At 54.1% G+C, this 27,494-nt stretch overlaps 1 protein-coding gene across 1 annotated transcript; it reads right to left on the bottom strand.

The window, feature by feature from the left end:
- Positions 1-6,115: 6,115 nt before the first annotated feature.
- GPR26 (G protein-coupled receptor 26) lies at positions 6,116-27,116 on the bottom strand. Its single transcript, XM_060097541.1, has 3 exons — positions 26,449-27,116; positions 16,349-16,462; positions 6,116-6,347 (listed from the first exon to the last, which is right to left on the bottom strand). Exons 1-3 carry the CDS (start codon positions 27,114-27,116, stop codon positions 6,116-6,118), a joined length of 1,014 nt encoding a protein of 337 aa, XP_059953524.1.
- Between the last annotated feature and the right edge of the window lie 378 nt (positions 27,117-27,494).

Raw genomic sequence — 27,494 nt, forward strand, 5'->3', positions numbered from 1 at the left:
CTCCCGCCCCATTAGACTCCCCAGTGGGCACGCTGTTCACACCTCCTTCATGTCTCGTCATAGGCGCTTCCCAACTGCAGGTTCAGGCCCAATACTGCCACCTCTAGGAAACCTTCCAGAACGCTCCGCCCCCACCGCCAAGCACATCAGCCCTCCTCCTGCACCCCCAACACTGTGCACACTGCTCCAGGGCAGCCCCGCCCTCCTCACTGTAGAGTAATCTCTGGTCTCCCCCGGAGTCTGACACAGCCCAGGGCCCAACACACAGAAGGCGCTCTGTAAATGTCAGAGGAGTGACAGGTGGTATTGTGACAGCGCTGGGCTGGAGCCTGCAGCCTGCCGTGCCCCGCTGTCCAGCCCCTCCAGGACCCCGCTTCCCCGGATCTCTGTAGACCCTGCTTCCGCACAGTGGTGTCTGGGTCAGGCTGAGTGAAGCCTCGTGTCCTAGCCACTTTCCTCTCCCGATGCAGACTGCCTGGCAAGATGGGCAATTCCACACCTGTCCTCCTCTCTCCTAGAGAGCCAACTCCCAGAAACGTGCAGCTCCTGCCCCTTTGGCCTGTATTGTGGAAGGAGGCGTGCGGAGGCCTTTGACTTTGTGGCCACATCTGAACTGGCATTCCTTTGACCAGGCCAGGGCTTTGGCCACCAGCAGAGCAAAGGCAGGTGGCCAGGGGTCAGGCTAGCTCACTGAGGGCTAAAAGGCCACTTGGTCTTGAAAGAAAGTGGGAGCCTGCTGAGAAGGTGGGGGGACTTACAAACCACATTGCTCTCAGCCAGGCTTCTCCTCCGAACCCACTATGAGCAAACCATGGTGGCTACCTCTCCCCACTAGCCACCAGGCCAGCACGGGCTTCTCCATGTTAACCTCTCGGCATCTGTGTGAAGGGGAAAGGTCAGCTTCAGTGCCAGACACTGCTGTGTTGTACTAATGCTCGTGAAGGCTACTGGCCCAGAGTTTCGGGAAAATTCTTTGGACGATGGGTCCGCAAACACCTACAACGTTTAGTCAGTTAGATCCTCTGTAGCTGAAAAGCATTTGTGGACCATAAATTCTGGTACAGAGGCTGCTGCCAAGCATCTTCCCCTCGAATACCCCGAGAAGCACATGCAGAGAAAGAGGAGACCAGGGGTGGCCATGACGGGAGGGGCCCAAGGCCCAGCTGGCCAGTGTGGGTGTCAGCTCGGGAGCTGGGAGCACGGGGTTCTCTGCTGATGATGGAAAGTCACCTGCTCCTCCTTGAACTGCCCAGAGCCGGGAGAAGCTGGCACTTCCCATCGGTACCAGCCCACCCTTCTGGAGACCTATGTTGTGTTGCTCCTCAGATTTCTCTACATGCTGCCCGAGGACCTACAGATTTTGCCCGATCTGTAAAAAGGAGAGAGTAATAGTACTGACATCAGAGGATTACTGTGAGCATTCATGGAAACGCTACCCCCAAACTCTCAGCGTGGCGTCTGGCGTCTAGTCTTCACTCAGGACACGCCGGCTCTTAGGCTGTCATTATTACGAGCTGCTCGTGGGGGACCCAGCAGGGTCAGCCATGCTGGATGAAGCGGGGAACCAACAAAAGACCCACACCCAAGGGTGGGCATCCAGCACTGTCTCTCTCTGGCCCTGCCTCGGCTGGCTCGGCCCCCCGGGTCTGAAGCTGGTCGGAAGGGGGCAGGGGTGAGGGCTCTGGTTAGTAGCGAAGGGGCTAGAAGCCATCGACCCGCCCAGCCAGGCTGCCCGGACAGAGTCTGTGGCAGGACCCAAGCAAGCATCCCTCCGGGGCCCTCTGAGCACCAGGCTCCCTTTTCTCTAACACAATGTCTGAGCCAGTGAGTGCGGCCACCCTGCCAACACCCAACCCATCTCGTGCTTCCCAGCCGGGAGCCCCACAGAGAGGAAGGAGGCTGTTTTGCAAAGGCCTTCAGAGGTAGGGTGGGCTGCTTCTCCTGTTCCACCAGAGTCTTGTGAAAACAGGTTTTAAAATTTTCATGGCGTGATCAATTTTGTCCCTCTGAGAACGAAATGACTCAGCCCTTGAGTAGGCTGGAGATTGAACTATTTGGCATGTTTAGGGAACCCTAGAAGACAATTGAAACCTGGATATTTAGAAAGACCCAGTTTTCCATAGAGTTTATCCAGGTGTCTGAGATCATTTTTCCTCAGGGAGAACTTTGAAGTCCACCTGCAACAGTCGCCTGGGCCCTGATGTCTGAAAATTCAGAATCCTAGGCCTTGCCAGACCTCCTTAAACAGATCTCCAGGGAAGGGGCTCAGGAATCTGAATTTTAAACAACGTCTCTTGGTGATTCTTGTGGATAGTAAAGTTCAGGAGCCAATGGCTTCATTGCAGATGCTGTTGACCTTCCAGAAAGGTAGTGGGCGCCTCAAATATATCCAGGACTTCTCTCTCCCCTGTGGCGCAAGTGCTCCAAAGGATATGAGCAGATGTGAGGAATTTCTGGCACCTGATAAAATATCCTCATGGAAATCACAGGCAAATTAGTCGATGCTGAATTTGGGTAAATTCTAAAAATGCACAGCCTGCGGTCCCCCCGAGGGTCACACTGCAGCCCTGCAAAGGCATCATCTACCTGCACCAAAGTATGTAAGAGGACAGCAACCAGGACCTGGACTTGGCCTGTTCCTTCCATCTTCTCTCAGAAAGAAGGGTATCCTGAAAAAAAAACTAGCTTCACAAACATGAGGAGAGAGGTTTATTGCTCATGGTGGCAGAAGTCTGAGCTGAGTCCTAGAGGAATGTACAGTTGGTGTGAGATGAGTCAAGGCAACTTCCCTTCCCCCACCAGCCGACTTCATGGTAGAAGTAGGCAGGCTCTTAGGGAAACATCTTAGGGAGGTCAGCGGATCATGAGACACACAAACCCCAAATGCCACAACACTTTTCCCTCAGTGGCTCCCAGGGCCCTGAAATCCCCCCTCTCAGAAGCAGCATAAAGAAAAGCTAGAGGGGCTTCCCTGGTGGCGCAGTGGTTGAGAGTCTGCCTGCCGATGCAGGGGACATGGGATCGTGACCCGGTCCGGGAAGATCCCACATGCTGCAGAGTGGCTAGGCCTGTGAGCCACGGCCGCTGAGCCTGCGCGTCCGGAGCCTGTGCTCTGCGACGGGAGGGGCCACAACAGTGAGAGGCCTGCATACCGCAAAAAAACAAAACAAAACAAAATAAAACAAAACAAAAAAAAGAAAAGCTAGAGTTGCAGAGTGACTGAAAAAGCCATCACAGATGGGGTTTAAACCTACAAGTTCAGATCAGGTAGGGTTAGAAACTGAGCCCCAGATGTGGGTTTAGGAATTTGAGAGCCTCTCCATTGAGGCTTTATTTTCCATCTTCTTAAATTGCTCTCACACCAAGCCCAGCTGTCTACCCAAGTTCGGGCCTTCAGTATCAAGCCTTATTCTAGACTGACGTCAAGCAAGTTATCCCAGGCCCTTGACATGGATGCTGATCTGGACATTTCTAAGTGTTCTACTTGAGAAATCCACATTACCATGTCACGTTTGATAAATTACCAAATGAGGTAGATAATTCTCTTGGGAATAAAGAAGCTGGGGAGAATTTTATGGACTGTATATAAACATTTAGCTAAAGGTAACTCTAGCAGAGTTGGTTGACGCTGATGGCCAACACAGCAATTTTCTTCTCACTTCTCCTAGGGTTTTGATGCCTGTGTTCAAATAATAATGAAAATATCCAGCCGACTGGCATATCTGGGGGGTTGTCACCATGATGCCAATACAACTGGTTTTATTGGTTTTTTGGCAGTCCTAAGGTTCAGTGTAATTTATGAAATGCATCTTTTCAAGACATGTGGCATTGTAGGTGACAGATCTTATCTTTTCACTAAAGAAGAGGTGAAAGGGATAGAGTTGCTTCCGGGAGTATAACTTGTTGCCTCCACAGAGCGAGCAGGAAGAGGAGATGACAGTTATTCCTCCAACCTGACATTGATGAAAACGTATTTGTTTGCTTGAACTTGACTGTCTATTGACCTCATCCACTGGGCCACTACGCCTCTGCTGCCCAAGGAGTATTTGCGTGAAAGGGAGATGGTCAGACTCAATTGTGCATATTTTCCTGGCTCTGTGCTTGTCCTCGACCTCATTGGTTCTTTTGATGTTGGGACAATGAAGGGTGAACAGCTGCCTGATGCTAGGAAAGAGCCACAGAAAAGAATGTCTGTTGTGATTCAAACTTGAGTGGCCAAATGTGCTCTGAATCCGGGCAGTTTTGTTTCAGTAACACACAAAGTCCTGTCTGGGCAGTGATGTGCTGGCAGATGTTTAGCAATGAGCTCTCAGTGGAGAAAAAGGCCCGATTTGTAGCCTTTACTGACTTTCTTGGTATAAATATGCCCATCACAGCTGGTTTCAGGCTACCGAGCTTGTGTCCCAGAGCACAGAACTGGGAAGGGGTGTGTGCCATTGACTCCTCCAAGCAGGTGTGAGCACACCTCCGGCTGCAACGGGAAGGTGGCAGGGCTTCAAAGGCTGTCTGTCTCCATGCAAACTTAGGAACTAGACAAGAGTAGGCCAGGCTCAGTGATTTGTTTTCTAAATGAGGAGCTATAGTTAATAAGACGCCATCTTTTCAAACATGCACACACTTAGTCTTTCAATACTGCGTCCACCTGGCAGTGAAAAGCTTCAGGCTCTTCCTGGTTGGTCCCTATTGAAATGGGTCCTCCCTTCTATGTTTGCAAAGTTAGGCTTGGCAGAGCAGGAAGGAGGGGATGAGCCCCCTAAGTCTTGTGCTCCCATGCTTTCCACCCTGGAGGAACCACATAGAGTGGAGGATGGAGAAAGAACTGCTCGTAGCATTCACGCAATATTTGAAATGGTAAAAAAAAAAAAAAAAAAAAAAAAAAAAAAAAAAGATGGATGGGCAGAAAGCATTTAATTTAATTTAAGGTCCACTCACCTTGGTTTTTATTAAATCAAGATGGGGGCTGCTAGTGAATGGGCATATGTTTTAGAGTTACGGTTTTCAATAAAAATTTCACTCTCCCATCATGGGCACAGGGCACTTCTGGATCACCTTGGGAAGCCTTTACTGTCTGTTGATGACTTACAGAAACTAGGATATTGAACCCTTGGGAATATGGAACCCAGTGCCTTAAAATTAAGGCTAAAACCCTGCTCAGGTCAGTTCTTGTCCAATCACCTAAGAGAACACGCTGGACAAGATGTGTGAGACGAGGTGAAACGCTTCCTGCAAATTCAGGTCACAAACCGGTGTGGGGGACCTGCCAGCCACTATCCTCCTGCCTCTCCTTTGCTCCAACAGTCATGACATGTGAATCAGAAGAAGGTGACTTCGGGTCAGACTTCAAAGAACATTATTACATGTAGTAATAACTGCTTATTTAAACCAGTTTCATGCTAAGATTGTCTACACACACAAATGTTAGCTTCAGGGTGGAGGGGGAGGGAAGAGAGGGATAAAAGTTGAATCCAATATAGCCAGTTCTAAGACAACTTGTCAGCAACAGTTGGGCAACGCTAGTTAGCAAACATTTTCCCCTTGGACATGGGGGCCCAAGGGTCCCAGCTGAGCACAATTCAGTTAGTTCCAGCTGAATAATATTTGGGTTAAAGCAGCCACCACTACATGTGGAGAAGGGTGGCCATGCCAGATGTGGGGCTAAATGGCCACTGCCAGCCTCACTCTCAGCGTGACCGATGCCCCATGGAGGTCACCACTTTTCTTCAGCATGGAGCCCAGCATCCAGGGCTTAGTGAGCAGGTGGACGCCATGCTTCCCCACCTGCCACCAGCACTGTGTGTCCTTGATCATGACCGGATGGCATGTGACTCCTGGAGAGTCTCTGGTGAGTCTAGGAGCTCAAAGGAGCTTCTCAAAAAGAAAAGCCAGAGCACAGCATGTCCCTCGGTCATCCTTTGGTGATAAACAGGGACAGTTCAACATCTGCCCTCGAGGAAGCAGGAAGCAGGCTTCAGAGCCCGCCCCCCGCCCCCGAAGCCCGGGAACCGGAATCCCTGGGCTCGCCCGATGGTGGCGGCTGCTGGAGTCCGCCCAGGCGCCCCAAGCCCTCCCGCCCCCTCTTCTCACCAGCCGTCTCATGCCAAGCTCTCCACGTCCTTCACTCAGAGACCTGCAGGATGTTCTGGCTGTGGGAGTCCCCGGTGAGGCCGGAGGAGCGGAGGGAACGCCGGTGGAGGACCCTGTTCAGAATCTCCCTGCAGCTCTTGCGGTACTGGTGTCGCAGCAAGGAGTACACGAACGGGTCAGATGCGGCCTTGCTGTAGGCCAAGCACTTGGACAGCACCCCCCAGTGGGAGCTGATGGGCACCGCGGAGGACAGCTCCACCAGCCTGCGGACAGAGACGGGGAGGGCGTTCGTTAGGAGAGCGCAGCTGGGCGCATCCCAGGCTCCAGCCGGAGCCCCTGACCCCAGCTTCCCGGCCACGCTTCGGTTTCTCTGAGGCTTCCTCCTCCCGCGACAATGACAACCGCAATTTACAACCACAACTACCGTGGCCATTCTCCAGGCACTTCTTTTAGTCCAGGTACTGGGCTAAGGACGCACTTTACACGTGAGTTCGTGGAACCCTGGGAGATTAGACACCTCCATTGTACATGTGAGGAAATAGACGTCCGAGGAGTTTAAGCGCTGATAGTTTGCCAGTAAACCGTAAAGGCAGGGATTTGAACCCAGGCACCCAAGCTGATCTAAGAATTGCACCAATAGCTAATTGCACCCTGGCCATTTGCCCCGGCTGTGCAGCTGACCTGCGGTGTGACCCTGGGCAAGTCCTTTCCCTTCTTGGGGCCTGGGCGTTTTCTACGAAAAAGGGGGAGTTGAATAAGATCCTCTCTATGATCTTTGTAACTAGGACAGACTGATTCTTGGCTTCAGATCCTAGCTCCGCCTTCCCAGGGAGCTTGCCTGGGAGGAAGGGCTGAGATTAATTTTGCAAATATTCAGCAAAGCTCCAAGTATGTCTTGCATCAGGAAAGAATCTGCTGGTGGGAAAAGCTTCTCCCCAGGGTTGGGATTCCGGTGGCCCCTGGCTATGGCAGCAGTCAGGGTACCCTAAAGTGACCCTCATTCTTTGGGAGAAGGTGAGGGAGGAGGCAGCTCCTGTGTCAAAGGGGCACAGTTCTGAGAGTCCTCCAGGTATCCATCGAGCAGCTCCATTCAGTGGTGCTAAGGCCAGGCTGTGAGGTGGTAAAAGCCCTCCTCTGTGTAAACGGAATTCTCCCAAATCAAGGCATTTATTCTTTTCTCCCAAGTGTGTCCAGCACCCCTGGCCATATTTGGACGTTACCCAGCATTCATATAAGGTAGAAAAGGCCACAGAGCTGAGAGAGAACTTAGAGATTATAAATGACCCTCTCCCCACCGTCAAATGAGGAAATCGAGGCCCAGACAGGGGGAGGGGGTTGCCCAACATCACACAGCAAGTCAGTGGTAGAGGAAAATCCAGCATCTGTGCTCAGACTGGGCTCTGGCACCTGTATTCTACCTGGCGGGGGAGGGCATGGAGGTCACCAAGACGGAAGGCAGCAGTGGCTGTCAGCTTGGAGGGCTGCCCAGGTGAGAGCCCAGGTACAGAGAGAACTGAGCTTGGGCTGTGACTCTGGGCTGCCACCTTCAGTGTTTTTCCTGAAGGCCTCTTTGGGCTGAGGTTGTGAGGACGAGCCCAGGAAAGGAAGGAGGAGGAAGCTGGTGTGGGGGGGTGAGATTCCCCCACTGCAATGACCCCCTTTTCGAATAGATCCTTAATGAATCCATTCTGAGGCCCTTCTATGAGGCGTCCCATTTCCAGCACCACTATCCACCCTTGTCCTCCGACTCCGAGGGGGTATGCCTCTCCTTGGGAGCTCGAATGGGGAAATGGAGCTGTTGGCCTTTGAGAAATCTGTACTTTTAAGAAATCTACTTTGGGAAGTGATGAATTTAAGGGAACAACCCTCCCCCCCCCAAGTTTAGAATTCACACCTAATAATAACAATGAAACAGCTGAATACCAACACATTGTTGCTATGGGATGCCAAATTACTTTTCCAGAATGTCTAGTCTTCTATACATTGCTAAATTCAGTCTGAGCATTTTGGCTCTCCCAGGAGGACTTATTAAGAGTCAAATATCATCAAACCATCCAGCAAGATCAGAATGATAATTTGCAGGTTCTGTAGATTTCACAGAGTAAAACTACTTGGGACAATTTAAAATTTCACCATTTAGATAATTAAGAGGTAAAATCTGTTGCATTTGCTTCTCAGAGATTTTATGTAAAATCTGAACTTGCCTGGCTCAGTAATAATAATTCCCAGTTAAGTATCTCCTTTGGGCCAAATACGTGATGTGCACAATCTCTAACCTTACAATTATTCTCTGCAGAATGGGCATCGTTAGTCCCATTTTACAGACGAAGAAATCAAGGCTCAGAGAGACTGAGCAGAAAGCTGGCATCTCTTCCATGGGGAAACCCAGTTCCATCTAACTGCAGCCCGTGTCTTGTCTAGGTGCCACGATGGGATTCAAATCTCCACATTGCAGAGGGGACGGGATGCATTCTGGGGTCCCTTCCAGCCCCAAGAATCCCCTTTCCATGAAGTGCTTATGGGCTACCCAGCACTTCCGTCACTTGCCCCGTCCACAGTGTACACGACTTCTGCTTTGAAAAGCCCGCATCTGGCCTCCATCAAGGCCTCCAGACAAAGAGATGCTTTGGATCAGTCTGGGCCTGGGCACTGCTCCTGTGTGGCCCCTGGGCCAGGCTGAAGCTAGCATGCTCCCTTCCATGACCGGAAGTGGCTGGCTGACCCGCTTTTTTATTTTCCTGGGCACGTGGACCCCTCTGCCATGTGCCTGCTGTGGCCGGCTTTGTTCTGTTCCAGCTCTGACAGTTCCAAGTCCCCACTTGTTTAAGGGGACTGGGCAGGGGCAGGGACTTCCGTATTGTTACAACTGCTTCTTTCTAATGCTAGATCTGGGCAGGGAATGATCACGTGGTCCCCTCCAGGTGACCTTTTAGAAAGGGAACACTCCAGCCCATCTTCTCATGCCAGATCCAGCTCTGCTCATCTCCAAACACCCTCCCCTCCAAGAAAGGGCCATTATGATTCTGATCAGTCACAGTTTCCACAGAAGCAGGGTCACTGTGTGCTACTATGTGCCTGCCACACTCCGCCTCTTCTCTCTCTGCTACGAATCATGGTGGATTATTGAGCTCCCCTCTCCTGCCCCTGCCCCCAGCTCTGCCCCAAGAGCCCTGCGTTTGGGGGTTATTGGGCTCAGGTGTTAATAAAGTGGGACTTTGTTTCCTTTCGCTATAGCTCCCTGTTGTAGGTGGAACTATGTCTCCCCAAATTCATGTGTTGAGGTCCTACCCCCCAGCACCTCAGAATGCGATCTTATTTGGAAATAGGGTAGTTGCAGATGTAATTAGTTAAGGTGAGGTCCCAATGGAGAACGGTGGGCCCCTAATCCAACGTGACCGTGCCCTTATAAAAGGGGGGAGTCTGGACACAGATGCACGCCAAGAGAATGCCACAAAAGGATGAAGGCAGAGATGGGGTGATGCTTCTAGAAGCCAAGGAACACTAAAGATTGCAAGTTCACCATCAGAAACTCAGGGGGAGGCCTGGAACAGACTCTCCCTCACAGCTTCAGAAGGAACCACCCTGCCAGCACCTTGATCTTGGACTTCCAGCCTCCAGCTTCTGAGGCCATACATTTCTATTGTTTAAGCCACTTAGTGGAAGCTAGTTACGGCGGCAGTGCTGGGAAACAGATCCACATCCGCTAAGGAGCCCTGTGGGGATACAGGGGGGTTTTAGGCAGGATCTGGTGGTTCGTGGGTCCCTGGTCATAACACCAACATGGCACCAAGCCCCATGGAGTTCCTGGAGCCCGTGGGCACTAAGGGTAGACCCTGGGGTCTGCAGAGGTAGCAGCCCCCGGAGCAGGGCACTGCACCCTCCCTGCCCTCCGAGAGGCAGTTTTTCCCACAACCAGCGCTCCCTGCCCCCTGCCCTCACCTTCCATTAAGCACCAAGGTGACTTTCCATGCACCGCCTGAGGTATGTGCTGGAAAAACCTCGGCCATCAGGCTCCGTTCAGGGGGAAACATTTATGCTTCCATGCTCACAATGCACACATGCCTGCCCCAGACAGCCTGACACAGCTCCCCCGAGGATCCCCTGGGCTGAGAGGTCAGGCGGAGGGTTGATGGGGGGAGGACAAGGGGAGGGGAAGCCAGGGCAGGAGTCTGCTTTCTCAAGCATCTCAGGTGACTCTGAGGCAGGTGGTTCAGAGACGCGCTGTGAGCACCTGGGGACGTCTGGTCAGAGCCCGGCTGGGGTGGGAGGTGTGAAATGCTGCCGGGTGTGGCCTGGGACCACGTCGGAAGCAGAGCAGAGAGATGGGTATTTTTCGGACTCAGGGTGACACAGAACAGATACCCATCCTCTCCCGCCACCCCAAGTCCTATGTGTCTGCCCCGCCTCTGCACCCCGTAGCTCCGTATTTGTTCGGGGGGACGCCTCCAGGGAGCCATGTCCTTTCTCTTAGCACAGGGCCCTCTGATCTGGGTCACGGGAAGTCTCTGTGCTGGCTGTCACAGCAGAGGACTGACAGGCCAGGAAGCGGCCCCCTGGTCCCTCACCCACAGGGACCTCTCACCCGCCCCTGCCAGCCTGGCCCTCCCGGTCCTGGGAGGAGGATGGGGGACACTTGCCAGAACTCTCCGGCAATCTTGGAACCCCCAGAGAAACCAATTCTGCTCGACAATGGACTCTCCAAAGAAACTAAATTCTGGGGATGAGAATAAGACCCGTAATACCAGTAGCCCCAGACCAAGCTCCTCCTCTGTGTCGCCAGAGGCTCGGTGCTTTGGCAGCCGCTTGACAAACATTGTCTCAAGCACCTCCCACCCGCCCCCTTCGACAGTGTTGCTTGTCCTTCACACTACAGAGGAGGAACCCAGGCAAAGTGACAGGCCAAGGCCACGTGGCCTGGACGTAGAAGAGCCAGGATTTGAACCCTGGACTGTGGGCACCAGAGACCACAGGCCTTCCTGGTGCCAGGCTGCCCCTCCCAGCTCCTTGACTCGGTTCCAGGGGGCAGTCAAGGCCTTTACTGTCAACCCTTGAACTTAAAGTGGTAAATCCACACCCCCCCTTTACACCTCCTGTGCGTCCATCATCTCTCCCCGCTGCCACACACACACACACACACACACACACATGCTGTGCATCAAATGCAACGTGGGCCACAGAATATCTTTTGGGAAGCAAGCCCAATGTCTTCCCAAGAAGACTTCTGGAGAATCCGGTCTGCATATTTGAAGACCTGTAAGTAATAAGCTGGAGCTTTAAATGTTCATGAGATATTAGCAAGGAAAAGGCATTTTATTAATAGAATATTAACACCAGACAGCCATCTGCATATTAAACCCCTCTGACATAATTCCGTGACTCTGAAAAGCCACAATAATGGTGCTGTTTGATCCACAAATGCCTCAAAGCCCCACTCCGATGATCTGGGACAATCATAATTATTTGTAAGCCTGTACCGCTGCAGAGATAATAGCCTCACACATGCTTCTAGACGTGTACGTTTTAATTCAGAAAAATGTAATTAGAGCTTTGGGATGCGAACGTCTTGCAAATCCTCAGACCGTGCTCAAACACTCTGGAAAGAGCCCGATGTGACCCACTAGGGCTTTGAGGACCTGGGAACTGGTGTGAGTGTGTGAATAGAAGGTAGTGACTCCTATTAAGAGTGACGGTTGGGCTTCCCTGGTGGCGCAGTGGTTGAGAGTCCGCCTGCCGATACAGGGGACACGGGTTCGTGCCCTGGTCCGGGAGGATCCCACATGCCGCGGAGCGGCTGGGCCCGTGAGCCATGGCCGCTGAGCCTGCGCATCCGGAGCCTGTGGTCCGCAGCGGGAGAGGCCACAGCAGTGAGAGGCCCGCGTACCACAAAAAAAAAAAAAAAAAAAAGAGTGACGGTGGAGGTTTCCAAAGTGTCCCTCTGTCATCTGACAGGCCACAAAGTGCAGGTGCAAGGGGCTCTTTGGCTGGTTGGTGCAATTGGGGGAACTGTCTTTCTGAGAAGTGTTGGTTTCATGGTCAGCGTTAGGCCACCGGGTCTGACGATGGCTCCAGTTGCCAGCATTGATGGCCTCTGAGCCCCACTCCAGGTCCACACAAGTTGCTGTCAGCCAGGTGGGAGGTCAGAGGTGACTCCGTGCGAACCCACCGCTGCTTCTGGTGAAAGAACTCACTCACCTACCTGCCTTTACCCACAGGAGTCTGGATACTCTGTCTGCGTTCATGCCAAGATGCCTGGGCCTGGGCATAGGAAGTTGGATCAAAAGCCTGCGGATAAGCATTTCTACATTTTCAGTGTCCGGTCCCCAGGCTTTGGAGATGTAACATGCCCACAGGGCTAAATTATTGCCAATAGGCCTGGCACTGACCTTTAACTCTTGCTTCTGCCAGTCACTACTCCTGTGGCCTTGGGCCACTCATCTCACCTCACTGACCCTCAGTAAGATGAGGACTCTAGCACTCACCTTGCAGGACAGCTGTACTAGGTGCCATCAGGTAAGTACTGGTACCTCCTGGGGACATTACAAGTGTCGAATAAGTGATAGGTATGGTTATAAAGACTCCACGTTCTCCAGTAAGGGAAGCCTGAGAATCTACTGGAAGACTTGAATGGTTCTTGACCCAAGAATGCTGTTTCCCGGTCTGAGAAAGTTATCAGGCAGATGCGAATAGACTGGGAATAAAGAGAAGGGACCTCCTCCCTGCCAGCCGGACCTTCCCGATCAACTTAGAGGGACGGCAGGTGTCACAGCACAAGCCCCTTCTCTCTCTCGACGTTCTGATTCTGCCAGCTCCCAGCATTCCCCACGGTTGGCCTGACGTGAACCCACGTGCTTGTGCATGTTTCCACCTATAAGGCTCCAGCGGTGGGAGGAGCAAGGCGGGCTGCTTGGACAGAGGTCGTCACTGGGGAGCCTCGGGAAATCATGGTTTCTGCGCTGACAGTTCAGTGAGGGGTTTAAGTGACACCTTGACCTTATCATCTCAGAAGCCGCAGCTTCCTGGTTCTGAGGGGGTCATGGCACAAAGTGCCCTCCTATATCCTCTGGGAGGGAACCCCCATGCCCTCAGAGAAGCAGGACAGTGCAGGGCAAGGGGCCCCACGCGTGGGCTTTGCCTCCAGGGCAGACCTGGGCTGGAACCCTGGCTGAGTCACTCACTGGATTGGCTTCAGAGTCCCTATCAACACTGCGCTGGCTTGCCCCAGGCAGTGGGTCCCAGGTGGCCTGCAATCAGCTCGCCCTCCCTGGATGAGACGCTGCTAAGGAAACTTCCACTTCCATAACCCACAGCTCTAGGTTCTCCATAAGGAATCAATTCCTGCAAGAAGTTAAATTCTCAAGCACATTTCCAGAGCAGAGTCTGACTTTAGCTTCTTCTGAGACTGGGGTGATTCTGTCTACACTCGGAAACCAGCTTGAGAAGAACAGCAGGAGAATCAGCTGCTGCCCAGAGTGTGCATGGTCCTGATTCCAGTGCTGGCGATAGCAGGCTATACCAGGGTGAATGCCTTGCATGGGTTATTTTATGAATTCCTTACTAGATGTTGATTTCTCCCCACAACCAATGTGTAGTTCTCAGCCTGGACTCAGCGTAAGATGGAAGAGTTTGGGTCAGGCTCCTTGCAGGTGGGTGTCAGAGCAAATCCTGCCTCACCCCCACCCCAGCCCACCCTGTTTGGCAGTTTCGCTGCCCTGGTGGTGGAAGTGTAGCTCTGGTGTGATCCTGGCCGTGCCCAGCACACACCTGGAGCCCAGAGGGCTCCCCTGCATGTGAAGGACAAGTTCACAGGTGTCCATCTCCCTGGGGTGTGCCTGGGGACCCAGCTACCACAGACACTAGGCACCTCATCAGAATCTCTTCTCCCCCCAGTCACGGCAGGGGTGGGGGGTATGGGGAGTGTGAACAGAGGGAGGTGGTCCCAGAGGGGTGTGATTTCAAGAGGATTAAGCACAAGGACCTTCTGCCGCAGCACTGTCACACAGCGTTGGGACCTGATGTCCCCTCATTCAGACCCTCCGAGGACTCCTGCCTCAATGCACCTGACCCCACAGAGGAAGACACTGATTTGGCCACTGCTTAGAAGCTCCAACATCGAGCAGGGCGCTGGACAGGGGAGGTGGGGGGAGGGACTTCTGAGCACTGTTGCAGCGCGGCCGGAAGGGTGATCCTGGGAACCAATGGGGTCCTGGTCAGAAAAGGATGATACGGGCAGCCAGAGGTCAAGGGAGAAAAGGAGCTGGGAGCAGGGGCAGCGGCACACCCAGACCCCAGATTCCCTGACTGCAGGCCAGCGCTGCCCAGCAGAAAGAGAAGGTGAGCCACAGGTGGGACAAGAAACCGGTGAAATTAATTTTAATTACAAATCTTATTTAACCCGATATATCCAAGAGTTCACCATTTCACTATGGAATCAATATAAAAAGTTTTAATTATATATATATATACACACATATATATACAGTCATGCTAAGCCTTGGAAACCCAGTGTGCATGTTAGTTACACCTACAGCACATCTCCGTTTGGATGAGCCATGTTCAAGTGCTTCAAAGGGACCTGTGGCTGGTGGCTCCCGTGCAGGGCTCTAGACCTGGCTCATGCTGTCCCTTCTGCTGGGATTGTCCCCCTGCAGAGCCAAGCCCACTTCACTCGCTCCTGCCTCAGAAGCCTGGGACGCTTCCCTATCAGATGCTATGACATGGTATTCGGCGTCCTGGCTGGACGTGGCGGGCCTAGACCAGGGGCTCTCACCCGGGGGTGATTCTGGTCCCCAGGTTGCCTAGATTGTCTAGTTGTCAAAACTGGGGAGCAGGAGGGAAGAGGTGCTGCTGGCGGGTAGTGGGTAGACGCCAGAGATGCTGCTAACATCCTACGACGCACAGGACGGTCCCCCATAGAGAATGTCAGGAGCGCTGAGGTCTAGCGGGCAGTTCTAGAAGGAAGAATTGATGGCTCTGCTCTGCCTGGGGCAGACCCGTGAAGAGACCTGCAGACAGTCCTGTGTCCTATGTTTAAAGTGAAATGCAGGCCCCCTGGCTTTCCCCTGGAGAGATTGGCATGCACAGAGAAGACAGTGACAGACACTCTGGGGTTGTGGTGTCTGGAGAATGGGGGCTGCCCTGGGGAACCCCAGCTCCCTGTCTGCAAATGGGCAGGGCCTGTTAGTAGAGAACAGACATTCTCCTGGGCTGCAGGGAGCAGGATGCGGGGCACAGGTGGAGCTATGGGGGGCCAGGCTTCAGCTCAGTATGAGCAGGGACAGGGAAAGACAGGGGGACCTGGGCACATTGAGCCCCTCCTCTCCAAAGCGCGACTCTGGGGGACGCTGAGGCAGGGTGTCCCTTCCATGTCCCTGCCAAATGAGGATGCCGGGGGATGCAGGGGGATGGGCTGTGCACTCTCTTTCATACAGAGGCACGCGCATGCACACAAAAAACCCTGCACAAATCCTACTCCCAGGCTCCACATCCACCTCCTAATAGAACATCAAAGTCCTTTTTATTGTCACCTGCCCAAACAGCTAAGCCATTTTGGATACAAATTTGTGTGGGTATTTTCCCCCTCCAGTGAGCAAAACTGAGTGGGTGATACTTTTTTTTTTTTTTTTTGCTGGCTTCAACGTGTGAGGAAAATTCTGTAGCTGGAGCAGGTTGGCTTCTGGAACGTACAGCCCTGAGGCCAGCGCACTGCAACCTTGGCTGGCATGGGGGCTTGGGATTGGGAGAGAATGTGACAAGCTCACAATGCCTGGACTAACAGTGGCAGATCCCTGGAGCCGTGGGACAGGTGGGTCCAGCTGGCTGGGCATGCAGCATGCACTGGCCCTGGCTCTGCAGGGTGTCCGGGCTGAGGATGCCGAGCTGAGCTTTCCTGCACTCAGCGGGCAGTAAGAACCCAATCCCTGCAGGGTGCTTTCCCCTGTCTTTTCTCGCCTGTCCTCTCCTTTTGGGTCTCCTGGGGTTGGGGGCTGAGGGTTAGAATGATGTCATTTGGAGATCAAGTGGGAGAGAGTCTCACTGCCTTTCGGTCTGGAGTCTAATGCAAAGGAATTTGAGGCTGAAGAGAAAAAGTGTGTGCCCTTCTCACTAAACCCGTCAAGTTCACTCTCATCCCCTGATCCAGCCTCTGGAAGACATGTGGCCAAGCAAGGCTGGCCACGGCTAAAGGCCACGCAGGCCCTGCTTGGCTCTCCAGAGCCCCGTGCCCGCCCCACCTGCCCCGAGCCCGTGTCCCGCTCGCCAGGCTCACCTGGTGATCACGTAGGGTGCGAAGCACACGAGGAAGGTGCCTATGAAGGTGCTGACTTTCTTGGTGGCGCGTTGCCGCCGCCTTTTCTGCTCCTCTAGACAGCGTTCCCGTACACTGCGTGTGAGAGAGGAAAAGGTGGAGTCATGGTCAGGTGAGTCATGGGGGGGGGGCCTGCCAGGTCACAGTGAGTTACTCTTTGTACACGCAGGCAGTGGCTGCAAGTGTAGGAACTCGACCATGGAGCCAGAAAGACCTGAGCTCAAGTCTGAGCTGTAGGCACATGACCTTGGGCACCTGTGTGACATCACTAAGCCTCAGGGTCATCATCTGTAAAATGGGGATAGTAATATAGTAAGATGCCGCAAAGGGCTGCTTTGAGAATTAAATGCATGAAGCACATGAAGCAGTTAGCACAGTATGCAAGCAAGTGCAAATATAAACACATTAGCACTCACATCCTTCACTTATCACGAGCTATGGGCCAGCCCGGGTGCACACTAGTAAGTAAGTAGTATCTCTAATTCTTATCTTTACCACAACTGGACCTGCCAGGTGGATTTTACCTGCCCTGTTTTACAATGAAGACCATGAGTACAGTGATGCCAAATGATTTGCTCAGCTGGCAAGTGGAGGCGGGATTTGAACCCGTGTCCATGTGACTGAAGGCTGGTCCTCTCCAGCTGGGATGGCCTGGACTCTGTGTGCAGTGTGGCCCAGGGCTTCCTTTCCTCCACACCTTCAGCCCTCTTTCTTCCATCCCAAAGCCTCAGCCCTGCCCGGAGCTACAGGTAATGCATTATGAGGTGATGGAAGGAGAAGTCACTTGATTTGTTCAGAGACGAAGCTCGGTGAAGCTACGGGACCTCCAGGTCCCTGGAGGATCAGGGCCACAGCTCCGCGGGTGGCCACCTACGCCTCTAACCACACCCTGTTCCTGACTCCACTCTGCTCCCGGCCTTTCGAGAACTGACATCTCACGCCACCTGGGAGCAGTGCTTCTTGCAACCCTTTTCCTGCAGCCGTGGGGAAATGCACAAGCAACAGCCAGCCTGTCCATTCCCACAGCCAAGGCGCATGCACGTAAAGGCGAGCCCAGCCGTAAGGATTCACGTGCTCCAGACCGTGGGGCCCAACGTGGGCATGTGTTTCTACTGTTTACTTTTAAAATAAATCATATGATTCCAAAACTGGACGGGGAGGAAGACTGTGGTCAGAGTTGCCCAGGAGTGACGATAACTTGGCAGAGATAGGCTTGGGCTGCAGTGACCTGGCACCGCGATTCGGTCAGTCTGTTCAACAGAAGCGAGGAGTGGAGAGAACGTTCCTGAGCCGGGTTCGTGAGCAGCATGAACGTCAGGGCAGCCTCCCCTGCCTTCCACAAGAACTGTCATTTTAATACTTAATCGAGACTCTTCTTTATCCGATTTCTGATCACAGAGGGACAATGCTATGTTAGTTTGGACTGAAGCCCCCTGAAATTCTTGCAGGATGTTTTTTTCCCTTGACTTGTGTCTTTCCAGGAATTTAGGGAGTTGGGAACTGAAGTCTGGCCCAGTAAAGACAGATTTCCTACTGGCTGAAATTGTCTTACTCGTGACTAACATTATGAATTAATTTCTAATAGCTAATATTAATAACTCACATTTCTTGAGTCTTTAATATGTGCCGTCTTAGATGCTGTGATGGGGGTTCATATGCATTTGTTGCTTCGTACTCACATCTCTATAAGCAAAGGACTGATAAAATTGTAATCTTCATGTTTTCAGATAAGGAGGGAGACTGAGGCACAGGGGAGTTAAGTAACTTGCTCAAGATCACACAGTGGGGCTTCCCTGGTGGCGCAGTGGTTGAGAGTCCGCCTGCCGATGCAGGGGACACGGGTTCATGCCCCGGTCCGGGAAGATCCCACATGCCGCGGAGCGGCTGGGCCCGTGAGCCATGGCCACTGAGCCTGCGCGTCCGGAGCCTGTGCTCCGCAACGGGAGAGGCCACAACAGTGAGCGGCCTGCGTACCGCAAAAAAAAAAAAAAAAAAAAAAAAAAAATCACACAGTGACCTGGTGAGGGGTGGCAGGAGGGTGACCAACTTGTCCCGGATAGCCAGCACTGTCCCAGTTTTAGCACTAAAAGTCCTGCAGCCTGGACGGTTTACACAGGACCGTCCCGGTTTTAAAAACAGAAGGGCCTGCGTCTGAGGATCTCCCCTCCATCTCGGGCAACCCAGGATGGCTGGTCTCCCTAAGTGATGGCAGTAGCTGAACCCAGGCCATCTGACTCTGGAGCTTTGAGTGTCATCTGTCAATTCACTGGGGTCACCACACATCCCTGGGGAGGCACTGGGGCATCACCGCATTCAGAAAATGTGAAAAATACAAGCCGAGGGGGCGGGGACCGAGGGGCGACTTTGCCTAAAGCCACACAGCAAGAATCAGTCTTAAGTCTCCTCCCTTTCCATTTACACTGGGTGTCCGCAGTGTCCTCTCCCAAAGTCCTGGGGCTCTTGTGACATATGCACGATACAGGTGGCACGGAGGGAAGGCACACGTCCCCACGCTGGAGGTCTGTGTTCAGTGACGTGACCAACTCATCTTGGTTTGCCTGAGACTGTTTTGGTTTTCAAACTCAAAGTCCCACATCCTGGGAGCCCTTGCAGTCCCAGGCAAATCAGGACAATGGTCAACCTAGCAGCATGTTTGGCACATTCTCCAGGACACAGGACTGCTTGTTTAATATTAAAATACTTCCCCCCAAACTCTCAGTGCAGTCGATGTAGGAATTGCTGGAGATTTGGGGCATGAGCTGGGTGTCCTGAGGCATCACAGTACACTCACCCCACGAGAGGAGTACAGCATTCTGGGCACCTCCTTGAAAAGGCGCACCAAAGTCATCGTAAATGAATCAAGGGGACACGAGAGAAACTGGTGATGCACTGGGGCCGGGCCCTCCTCCAGTCTGTGACCCTGACCATGTTATCCATTTCTCAGACATTTAGAATAACCCGGAGGAGTGAACAAGTGCTGGCTATGTGTCCTAGTCCCAGCTGTGCCCTCATAGCTGTGTGGCCTCAAGAAAGTCACTCAACCTCTCTGAATTTGGTTCCTCACTTATCTGTGGAAGATTTCATAGTTATGACTATAAATAGAGCTACCATTTATCAGGGACTGAAGTGACTCACCAGCTACCAAGCTCTTAAGGAGTGAGGAGCTTCCTCTGCCCACCCCCCTGGCCCCTGCCCTCAAGGAGGGGCTTGGGTTCCTGCTGAGGGTCTGAGGACTCAGCTGTCTCCCCAGGAGAAGCAGCCCTCCACCCTGCCGCACCAGACAATCCTGCCCCAAAGCCCTGAGGAATATTTAAAGACGGATGTTGGTTAAAGCTTTGAAGGTCTTCAGAAGGATAAACAGAAACATTTCGGTGACTCTACAGGAATAAAACGGACACTTTAGAGGCCAGAATAACCAATGTCACTCTTGTACACTGTAAACTCCTATAGGAAATTAATTTTATTTGTTCCTGCAAAGCTTTGTACGGGAGAGAAGGATTAAATAGCAAGCACTCTGCACGCACATTCCTTCTTTGGGTTCCCACAGTACAAAGCTCAACATCTTACACCCAGAAAACACCTAAGGAGTGTATGTCTTTGAATCAATGAACAACCCTTAAAAACATCTTAGGAAAATTAAGGCTCAATCATTTTCAAGTGACCTTCTCAAAAGAGATGATAGTAGAAATCTGCTCTAGAATAGATTTTTTAAAGTGAGACTTAAAAATCTTGAGCTTTTCGGACAAAGCAAGACTCGTCAGTGGATGTCAGGCCATGCACACTTCCATGAGTCCTGTCTGGTTGACAGTGAAGTGGTAAGCATGCGAGCAGTGCCAGAGCCAGACCTCTGGGTTCAAATCCAGGCTTCCCCACTTACTTGTTGTGTGGCCTTAGGCAAGTTACCCAGCCTCTCTGTGCATCAGCTTCCTCATCTCTAAAATGACGAGTACCTATCTGGTAGCGTGCTGTTGAGATTAACTGAGCTAACACCCAGAAAGTATCTAGGACAGTGCCTGACTCAGAGTAAGCACTTAAGTGCGGATCCGAATCATTCATTCGGCATATATTTATAAAACAACGACTATGTTCCAGCACTACCTTGAACCCCCAAACCACTGGGATCCCTCCCACGGCAAAAATTCTCTTGCTGGGGCTTCCCTGGTGGCACAGTTGTTGAGAGTCCGCCTGCCGATGCAGGGGACATGGGTTCGTGCCCCAGTCTGGGAAGATCCCACATGCCGCGGAATGGCTGGGCCCGTGAGCCATGGCTGCTGAGCCTGCGCATCCGGAGCCCGTGCTCCGCAACAGGAGAGGCCACAACAGTGAGAGGCCCACGTACTGCAAAAAAAAAAAAAAAATTCTCTTGCTGCATTTACAAGGGTAGCTGGGAGAGAGAGAGAGAGAGAGAGAGAGAGAGAGAGAGAAAGAGAGAGGGAGGGAGGGAGGGAGAGAGAGAGGGAGGGAGGGAGGGAGAGAGAGAGGGAGGAAGGGAGAGAGAGAGGGAGGGAGGGAGAGAGGGAGGGAGGGAGGGAGAGAGAGAGGGAGCGCTGTGACCAGGAACTGTGCCAGACAAGGTCTGAGCTTGAGTCTGGGCTCTCGTGCTGTTTCTGTGACCCTCTCTGGGTCTCCAGGGCATGATGGATGCTATTCCCTAATTTCGATGGCACCTGGCATGCTGTGGGAGCACAGCGGGTATGTGGGATGGGTGCTGTGCCTGGCTGACATCCACATGGGCCTGGTCATGTGTCTGCTCTGGGCCGGGCTGGCTAGGCTCTACAGTCCTGTGTAGTATGAAAGATGCTCTCACCCAGCCAACCCAGTACACAGATGGGGAAACTGAGGCTCAAAGAAGACAGGGGCTTGCCCACCTGGAGCGTGGGCTGCAGGCAGGGCTAGCACCAGTTCCTGACACCCAGGCTGGAACCATGTGGCTGCATCCCTGAACTCCTGCCAAGGAAGAGAATGGACCCAACTTCTGTGCCCAGTGCCCCCCACCCCCGTTTCCAGGTGGGACCAGGGAGGCGGCAGCCGGAGGACAGCAGGGCAGTCCCCCAGGCTCCGAGGGGAGCAGTGCAGCTCTCTGGCTTATCGCTAGTATTGTTTAAGCCCAGTATGAGAGCAGCTCACCAGCTCCGAAAACAACAACATAATAAAATCACTTTGCACTTGCTGTCATTTATTTCCCGCCGTAGCTTTGCAACGCTGAGCTCCATGAACTCTTGCAGTCCTATAAGCAGTCACTGTACGTATTTGCAGAACAGGACACGGAGGGCCAAAAAGGTTTATGCCACGCCCAGGGCTGCAAAGTAAGTTCAAGACAGACCAGGACTCATTCCAGGTCTCCTGACACCAAAATCTGGGATGTCCCCGCCTTGGGTCACTGAGCCATGGGCATGCTGTGTCTAGCTACGCTAACGCCCAGATATTCCCGGGCCTGATGGTGGCAGCTGGAGTCCTTGGACTCCCCAGCAGAATCTGCAGTGCAGAGGGTGAGAGGCCCAAAGCTCTCCTGCCGGGGGTTTGTTTGCTCAGAGTGCAAGCACTGTACCAGTGTGGGGAGACCCCAGGGCCGAGATGAGACACAGAGTTTCCTTGAGCCAAAAGGAGATGAGCCCTCCAGCACTGTGACATGTAGGGTCAAAGACATGTTCCCCAGGAGGCTTCCATAATTGAGCAAGGGATGGATGATACTGGGAATATCTGAAAAGTCAGTAAATGAGGCGATTGTGGCTACAAGACGGTGGGTCTGGGTCCTGACTGATCTCCAGAGGACGGCAGCCCGCCGAGACCCGCGCTCAGAGTACTCAGAGAGGGGGCTTCCCTGGCGGCGCAGTGGTTGGGGGTCCGCCTGCCGATGCGGGGGACATGGGTTCGTGCCCCGGTCCGGGAGGATCCCACGTGCCGTGGAGCGGCTGGGCCTGTGAGCCATGGCCGCTGAGCCTGCGTGTCCGGAGCCTGTGCTCTGCAGTGGGAGAGGCCACAACAGTGAGAGGCCCGTGTACCGCAAGGAAAAAAAAAACAAAAAAACAGAGTACTCAGAGAGACATCCAGATTTGCTTTCTGGCGTTTTGGAGAATGAAACAAAAGGCGAAGGAACGAGCTGACCGATTGGTGGCGAAGAGCCTTGAGTTTGGGGTTAGGACTGACGTGAGCAGTCCTGCCCTGCGACCTGGCCAGAGGGGCCCCGTCCTGGGCCCTGGATACTGAGGGACCCACATCTCCCCACGAAATGAAGACTTCAGAGGGCCAAGGGGATGTGCCCACCCAGAACCCACATCCTCCATTCTAGACCAAGCTCTATGTACATGGGACACGGAATTCTTTGCCCAAATGCCCTGATCCTGCTTCCAGAAAGTGCACAGCCATCTTCCCTGGGCCCATCCTCCTGAGGAAGGGCTGTGCCACCTGTGTGCTTGGCTTGAGACCGGAGGGGAGACATCTGTGAGCAACATGTGGAGGCACAGCCTGCAGTGTCCACTTTGTGTGAGGAGGTCCCTTTCCATGCTGGGGTGTCGGGGCGGGGGGGTGAGGTGGGCTGTGGCATGGGGCCAGCTCAGCTCCCCCTGCCATGTACAAGGCTGCACTCCAAGGAGCCCGAGAACTCGAAATTTGACCCCAGCCTTGCCAAGTGTTATAAATGTATATTTCTCAAGGCAGGAGGATAGAACATATTTCATTTAACAGTGTGTAAGCTGAATTTAGAAAGCCTAACTATTCATGTGGATGGTTTGTGAAACTCCATTTGCACTATCGCCCCATCCGTAAACCTTTGGAGCAGACCAAGGTGTGAGTCTTGGGTGAAGCCACAGTCCAGATCTATTAAATACGGCAAGCGTCCCCCTCCCTTGGGGCTCCCGACTTCCTCATCTGCAAAGTCAAGGGCACAGTGAGAGCCCTTCCATCTACTATGGCACAGTTCTGACACCCTCCGGCTCGGCACTCAGCCAGCCCCCTGTAGCCCTTGATCACGAGAATGAGTGTGCTTCACCAACAGTCTAGTCTGAAGTCATTAACCTGTGCTGGCGAGTGGCGCCCTCAGCTGGACGGGGAGAAAAGGGCTGCAGCACCAATGTCCCTGCTCCCCTTTTATGTCTCTGGGGGCACCAGGGAGAGGATCTGGTTATAACTGGTCTGGAGTTGTGGTTTGGGAGAACTGAACCAAGCACACTGAGCAGTTGGAGACCAGGTGGGTGATAAATATTAGGAATTCCCAATTCCTTTATGATTGTAGTAACTCGGGAAACCACCCCAGAAAGGCAGGAGTGGGCGACGTCTCTCAGGGTCCCTGATTTAATTTAGAGCAGAGGGTCCCTGACCTTTTGGGGGGTGGGGGTAAAGCATTGGATTCCAGCCTGTCACTCACTGCATTTAACCCTCTGCAGGAGGAAGCTGGCATCACTAGGGAGCTTCCCGACAAACGCCAGCCTGGGCCTCAGGGAACTCAAAATTAAGTCCCAGGAGGCCATCAGTGTGGTGGCTGTTAAGTGAATCTTCCAGTGAGAAAAGTCACCTTCACCTGCCACCCTGGCTGCCCGGATAAGGAAGCCTGGCTTCTGCTGATCTGGGACTGGACACCCCCCCATCCCGCCCCCAGCTCCCAGCACCAACTGGCCAGGAAATTTCCTGAAGCCTTAGTGCCTAAGGCTCGGGGGACCTAGGGGCAGCACCCCCCTGAGTTAGCTCTGCAGTTTCTCATTTGTGGGAAGGAAGAGTTTGGAGACGCCAAGAAAGAAGCCTGTGAATCGGCTGGCAGGGAGCTGGTGCCCTCCCGTGTGGCCCACCACCCATGCTCTCACCCTGGGAACCGACCCCACAGACAAAGGCAGGTTGTGGTCACTGACGGGACAGTGCTGTCCCACCTGCCCACTATTCCATAACCTCAGGCCAGCCCTCAGCCAGCGGGGCCTGTCTGAACTGGCCGAGGGCAATCCTCCCACCGGAAGCCCTTTCTTTCCCCAGCGTAGGCCGGCATTACTCCTTGGCCCTGCAGGGCCCTGTCCGTGGCTCTGGGAAGAGGGTCTCCTCAGAGCCTCCTGGGCTCAGAAGCAGTCAAATTTCCCCGGAGGGAAGTGGAGGAGAGAAGAGAGGACCGGAGGGCAGCCGAGCAAGCGCCTCTTTTCCTGACACCCCTGGGAGCTCTCTCTGTAGTGTCTGGCCTGGAGTCCGTGAGAGACCGGCAAGATTGGAGCCGACCCTACATCCTAAATGGGCTGAACAGGAGCCGCCGACCTCCTGTTCTGGAAGTTGGAGGGAGAGCGGGGACGGGGTTTATACTGGTCTAGATAAGAACTGATTCCTTTCCCAGCTCATTCCCTCCTCTGCTGTTAGACTCATGGCAAGTGGGCTTACTGTAGACATTGTTCAAGTTCTGAGAGTTAAACAACATTGCCTACAGCTTCTAGAGCAGTCCCCGTGCACGTCCTAGGGATGATGCACCTTCTTAAGTGAGGTCCTCCCGCCCCAAGGTGATAGGAAAGGGAATAGCTCTGCGATCCTTAAATGACATTGAACCGTGCATGGCCACATGCAGTGAGTCAGTGCATGCCTTTGTGTCAGTGTGCAGGAGGGCCACACCTGTGACATGGAATGATCTGTTACCCATGCAGTTGATATATGCACACATAGGACTGTGTGTGTGAGGCTCACACAATTTCATACATGGTTCATATGCCCTGGTGTCATTTACATGTACATATTGTACATGATTCTGGGAGGAAGATTCTGTGACTAGAAGCTTTGGTCCAGCATGTAATCTGGAAGGGCCATCCTGAGGGAAATAACGGACACACGCATACATGTCCTGTGTTCAGACGCAGTGAAGTTCAAGGTCTTCTCTTTGTATTGCTCGTGGGCAGAAAAAACCCAGAACTGAAGGCTCTCTTGGTCACACTGACCCTCTGGTCTGTCCCCCTCGGCCACAAGCTTCTCCCTGGTCGGGGAGGCATCTGCACGACAGGGGCCGAGCTCCCTCCCTGCCGCTGGCCTCCTCCACACTGGTACATTCTGCCTGCCTCACTTTTCATGCCATCTTGACACCAAAACCCCCCTTCTAGCGTCTGGGGCACCAGGATATAAAACAGCAGAGTCTACTGCAGGGGCACCAGCAGCCATTCCCCTTGTTGCACTCCTCTTCTCTGCAGGAAAGCCAAGGTGAGCTCAGGACACCACGGCTAAGAGTTTCCCCCTACTCTCCCCAGAGGCTCCGAAGGATGGCAGGACTTCCCAGGGGCAGGGGCTGGGGCAGGGGCGGGGGGGAACATGAACCTGAACTGCCCGCCCCGGGCAGGGGCAGGGGCGGGGGGTACGTGAACCTGAACTGCCCACCCCAAGCTGCCTTCCTGAGACACAGAGGCCAGGTGAATGTGGAAGGGTGGGCAGGTTTTGTCACCGGAGCCTCAGGATGACGCTCTCCCTCTGCAGGGGTTCCCAGGCTTCAAGTCCAGGAGACACGGGACAGTGCTGTCTGGGAAGGGTAGGAAGTGCACCCCCGTCCCCTCAGAGCCCTTCAGATGCTCCTTTAAGGACCCACAGAGGAAGGTGCAGCCCGAGGACTCTCACACACACAGGAGACAGAGGCAGTGCCAGACACCAGAGAAAGGAAAGACCAGCAGAGCAGCGCGTTCCTAGCTCTTCAGCCGCGCCCTAAGCATCCAGGCCACGCTCTCAGGGCCTGATGAGCACCATTTAGAGCAGTGAACAGAGATGACTGCCTTCTCATATGCTACTTAAAGTGAAAACTACAAACATAAAATAAGTATAAGAAGTCCAGCAAAGTTCGGCTCCTCTGCGGTCTCTACCCTGATGCTTCAAAAAGGTATCTATTTGTTTCACCCACGTTTTTTGGTGGTCCTGCTTTGCTGATGCTCTAAGCACCTGTCTTGAGACAGGCAACGGTGGCCCTTCCCCAACCTCAGCTTTCCAAAGCGGAAACGGAGGCTCGGTGTTAAAGGGTCTTTTGCCCAAAGCCACACAGCAGAGCCTGGGGGAGACGAGGACCCCCTTCCTCCCACAGAGACACCCCTCCCCCACCGAGTCCCCGCAGCCCTCCCCAGAGCCCTCACCTGGGGTGGATGTCCACGAGCAGCACGAGCGTCTGCATGGTGATCACGTCGATGCGTCTGCAGTGGAAGCGGGCCACCTTGAGCACCTTGAAGTATGTGCAGCAGAGAACAACGAAGGAGAGCAGGAAGCTGAGCGCATGGAAGGCACCCGTGAAGACGGCGAAGCGCAGCCGCTCGTCCGGCCTCCGGCTGCACAGCGTGCAGGACGCGTACAGCTGGTGGAAGCCGAGCCAGGACAGGACGAGTGCGGCGGCGGGGAAGGCGAGCGCGTGCAGCCACGTGTAGGCCACCATGAGCGCGGCGTCGCGGAGGCGCATCTTGGCGCGGTAGCTCAGCGGGAAGACCACGGCCACCCAGCGGTCGATGCTGAGCGCGGCCATGCTGAGCATAGAGTTGGCAGCCAGGAAGGTGTCGAGGAAGGCGGCCAGGCGGCACAGACGGTCCCCGGCCGGCTGCCGCTGCGCCACGACGCCGGCCAGCGTGAGCGGCATGTTGACCACGGTGCACAGCAGGTTGCCGCACGTGAGGTTCAGGGTGAACAGCGCCGGCGCCTGGCGGCGGATGTCGGCGCTGTGCAGGAGGCAGAGCAGCACCAGCGCGTTGGACAGCAGCGAGACGCCCATCGTGCCCACCAGCAGACCCGCCAGGCCCGCGTCCCACGAGTTCATGGTGCGCGCCCGCCGCCGGCCCTCAGGGCCCGCAACCCGGCGCCGCCATGGCGCCGCCCGCTCAGCCCCTCGGCGCCGCCGCCGCCGCCCCGCGACCCCCAGTCCCCGCCGCCATGGCTCCCCGGGGGGCGCGCGGCCACGCCGGAGCCCCGCGCCACCTCCCGGGCCGGCACCTGCGCGCTCGGCTGAGCCCTGGCGCCCGCGGCACCTCCCGGGCAAGCGCCGGTGCGTCGCCGGACCGAGAGCTTAGCGCGCCCTGGGAGCCCGGATTGCGGGCGGGCGTCTGCTGCCCGGCTCCGCCTCTGCTCCCCCTGCCCTCGCCCCTTCCCGCCGCGCTCCGGCTCCGCTCCGCTCGCTCTCCGACAACCTTGCTTTCTC

The sequence above is a fragment of the Mesoplodon densirostris genome, chromosome 1, assembly GCF_025265405.1.
Source record: "Mesoplodon densirostris isolate mMesDen1 chromosome 1, mMesDen1 primary haplotype, whole genome shotgun sequence".
In the NCBI taxonomy this organism is placed as follows: Eukaryota; Metazoa; Chordata; class Mammalia; order Artiodactyla; family Ziphiidae; genus Mesoplodon; species Mesoplodon densirostris.

Excerpts from the sequence above, each read along its gene's own strand:
- GPR26 (XM_060097541.1), bottom strand. The coding sequence starts at position 27,116 with ATGAACTCGTGGGACGCGGGCCTGGCGGGTCTGCTGGTGGGCACGATG. Across the intron at positions 16,463-26,448 it reads CTCGTGGACATCCACCCCAG|TGTACGGGAACGCTGTCTAG; the intron begins GTGAGGGCTCTG and ends TCTCACACGCAG. Across the intron at positions 6,348-16,348 it reads GCACCCTACGTGATCACCAG|GCTGGTGGAGCTGTCCTCCG; the intron begins GTGAGCCTGGCG and ends CTCTGTCCGCAG.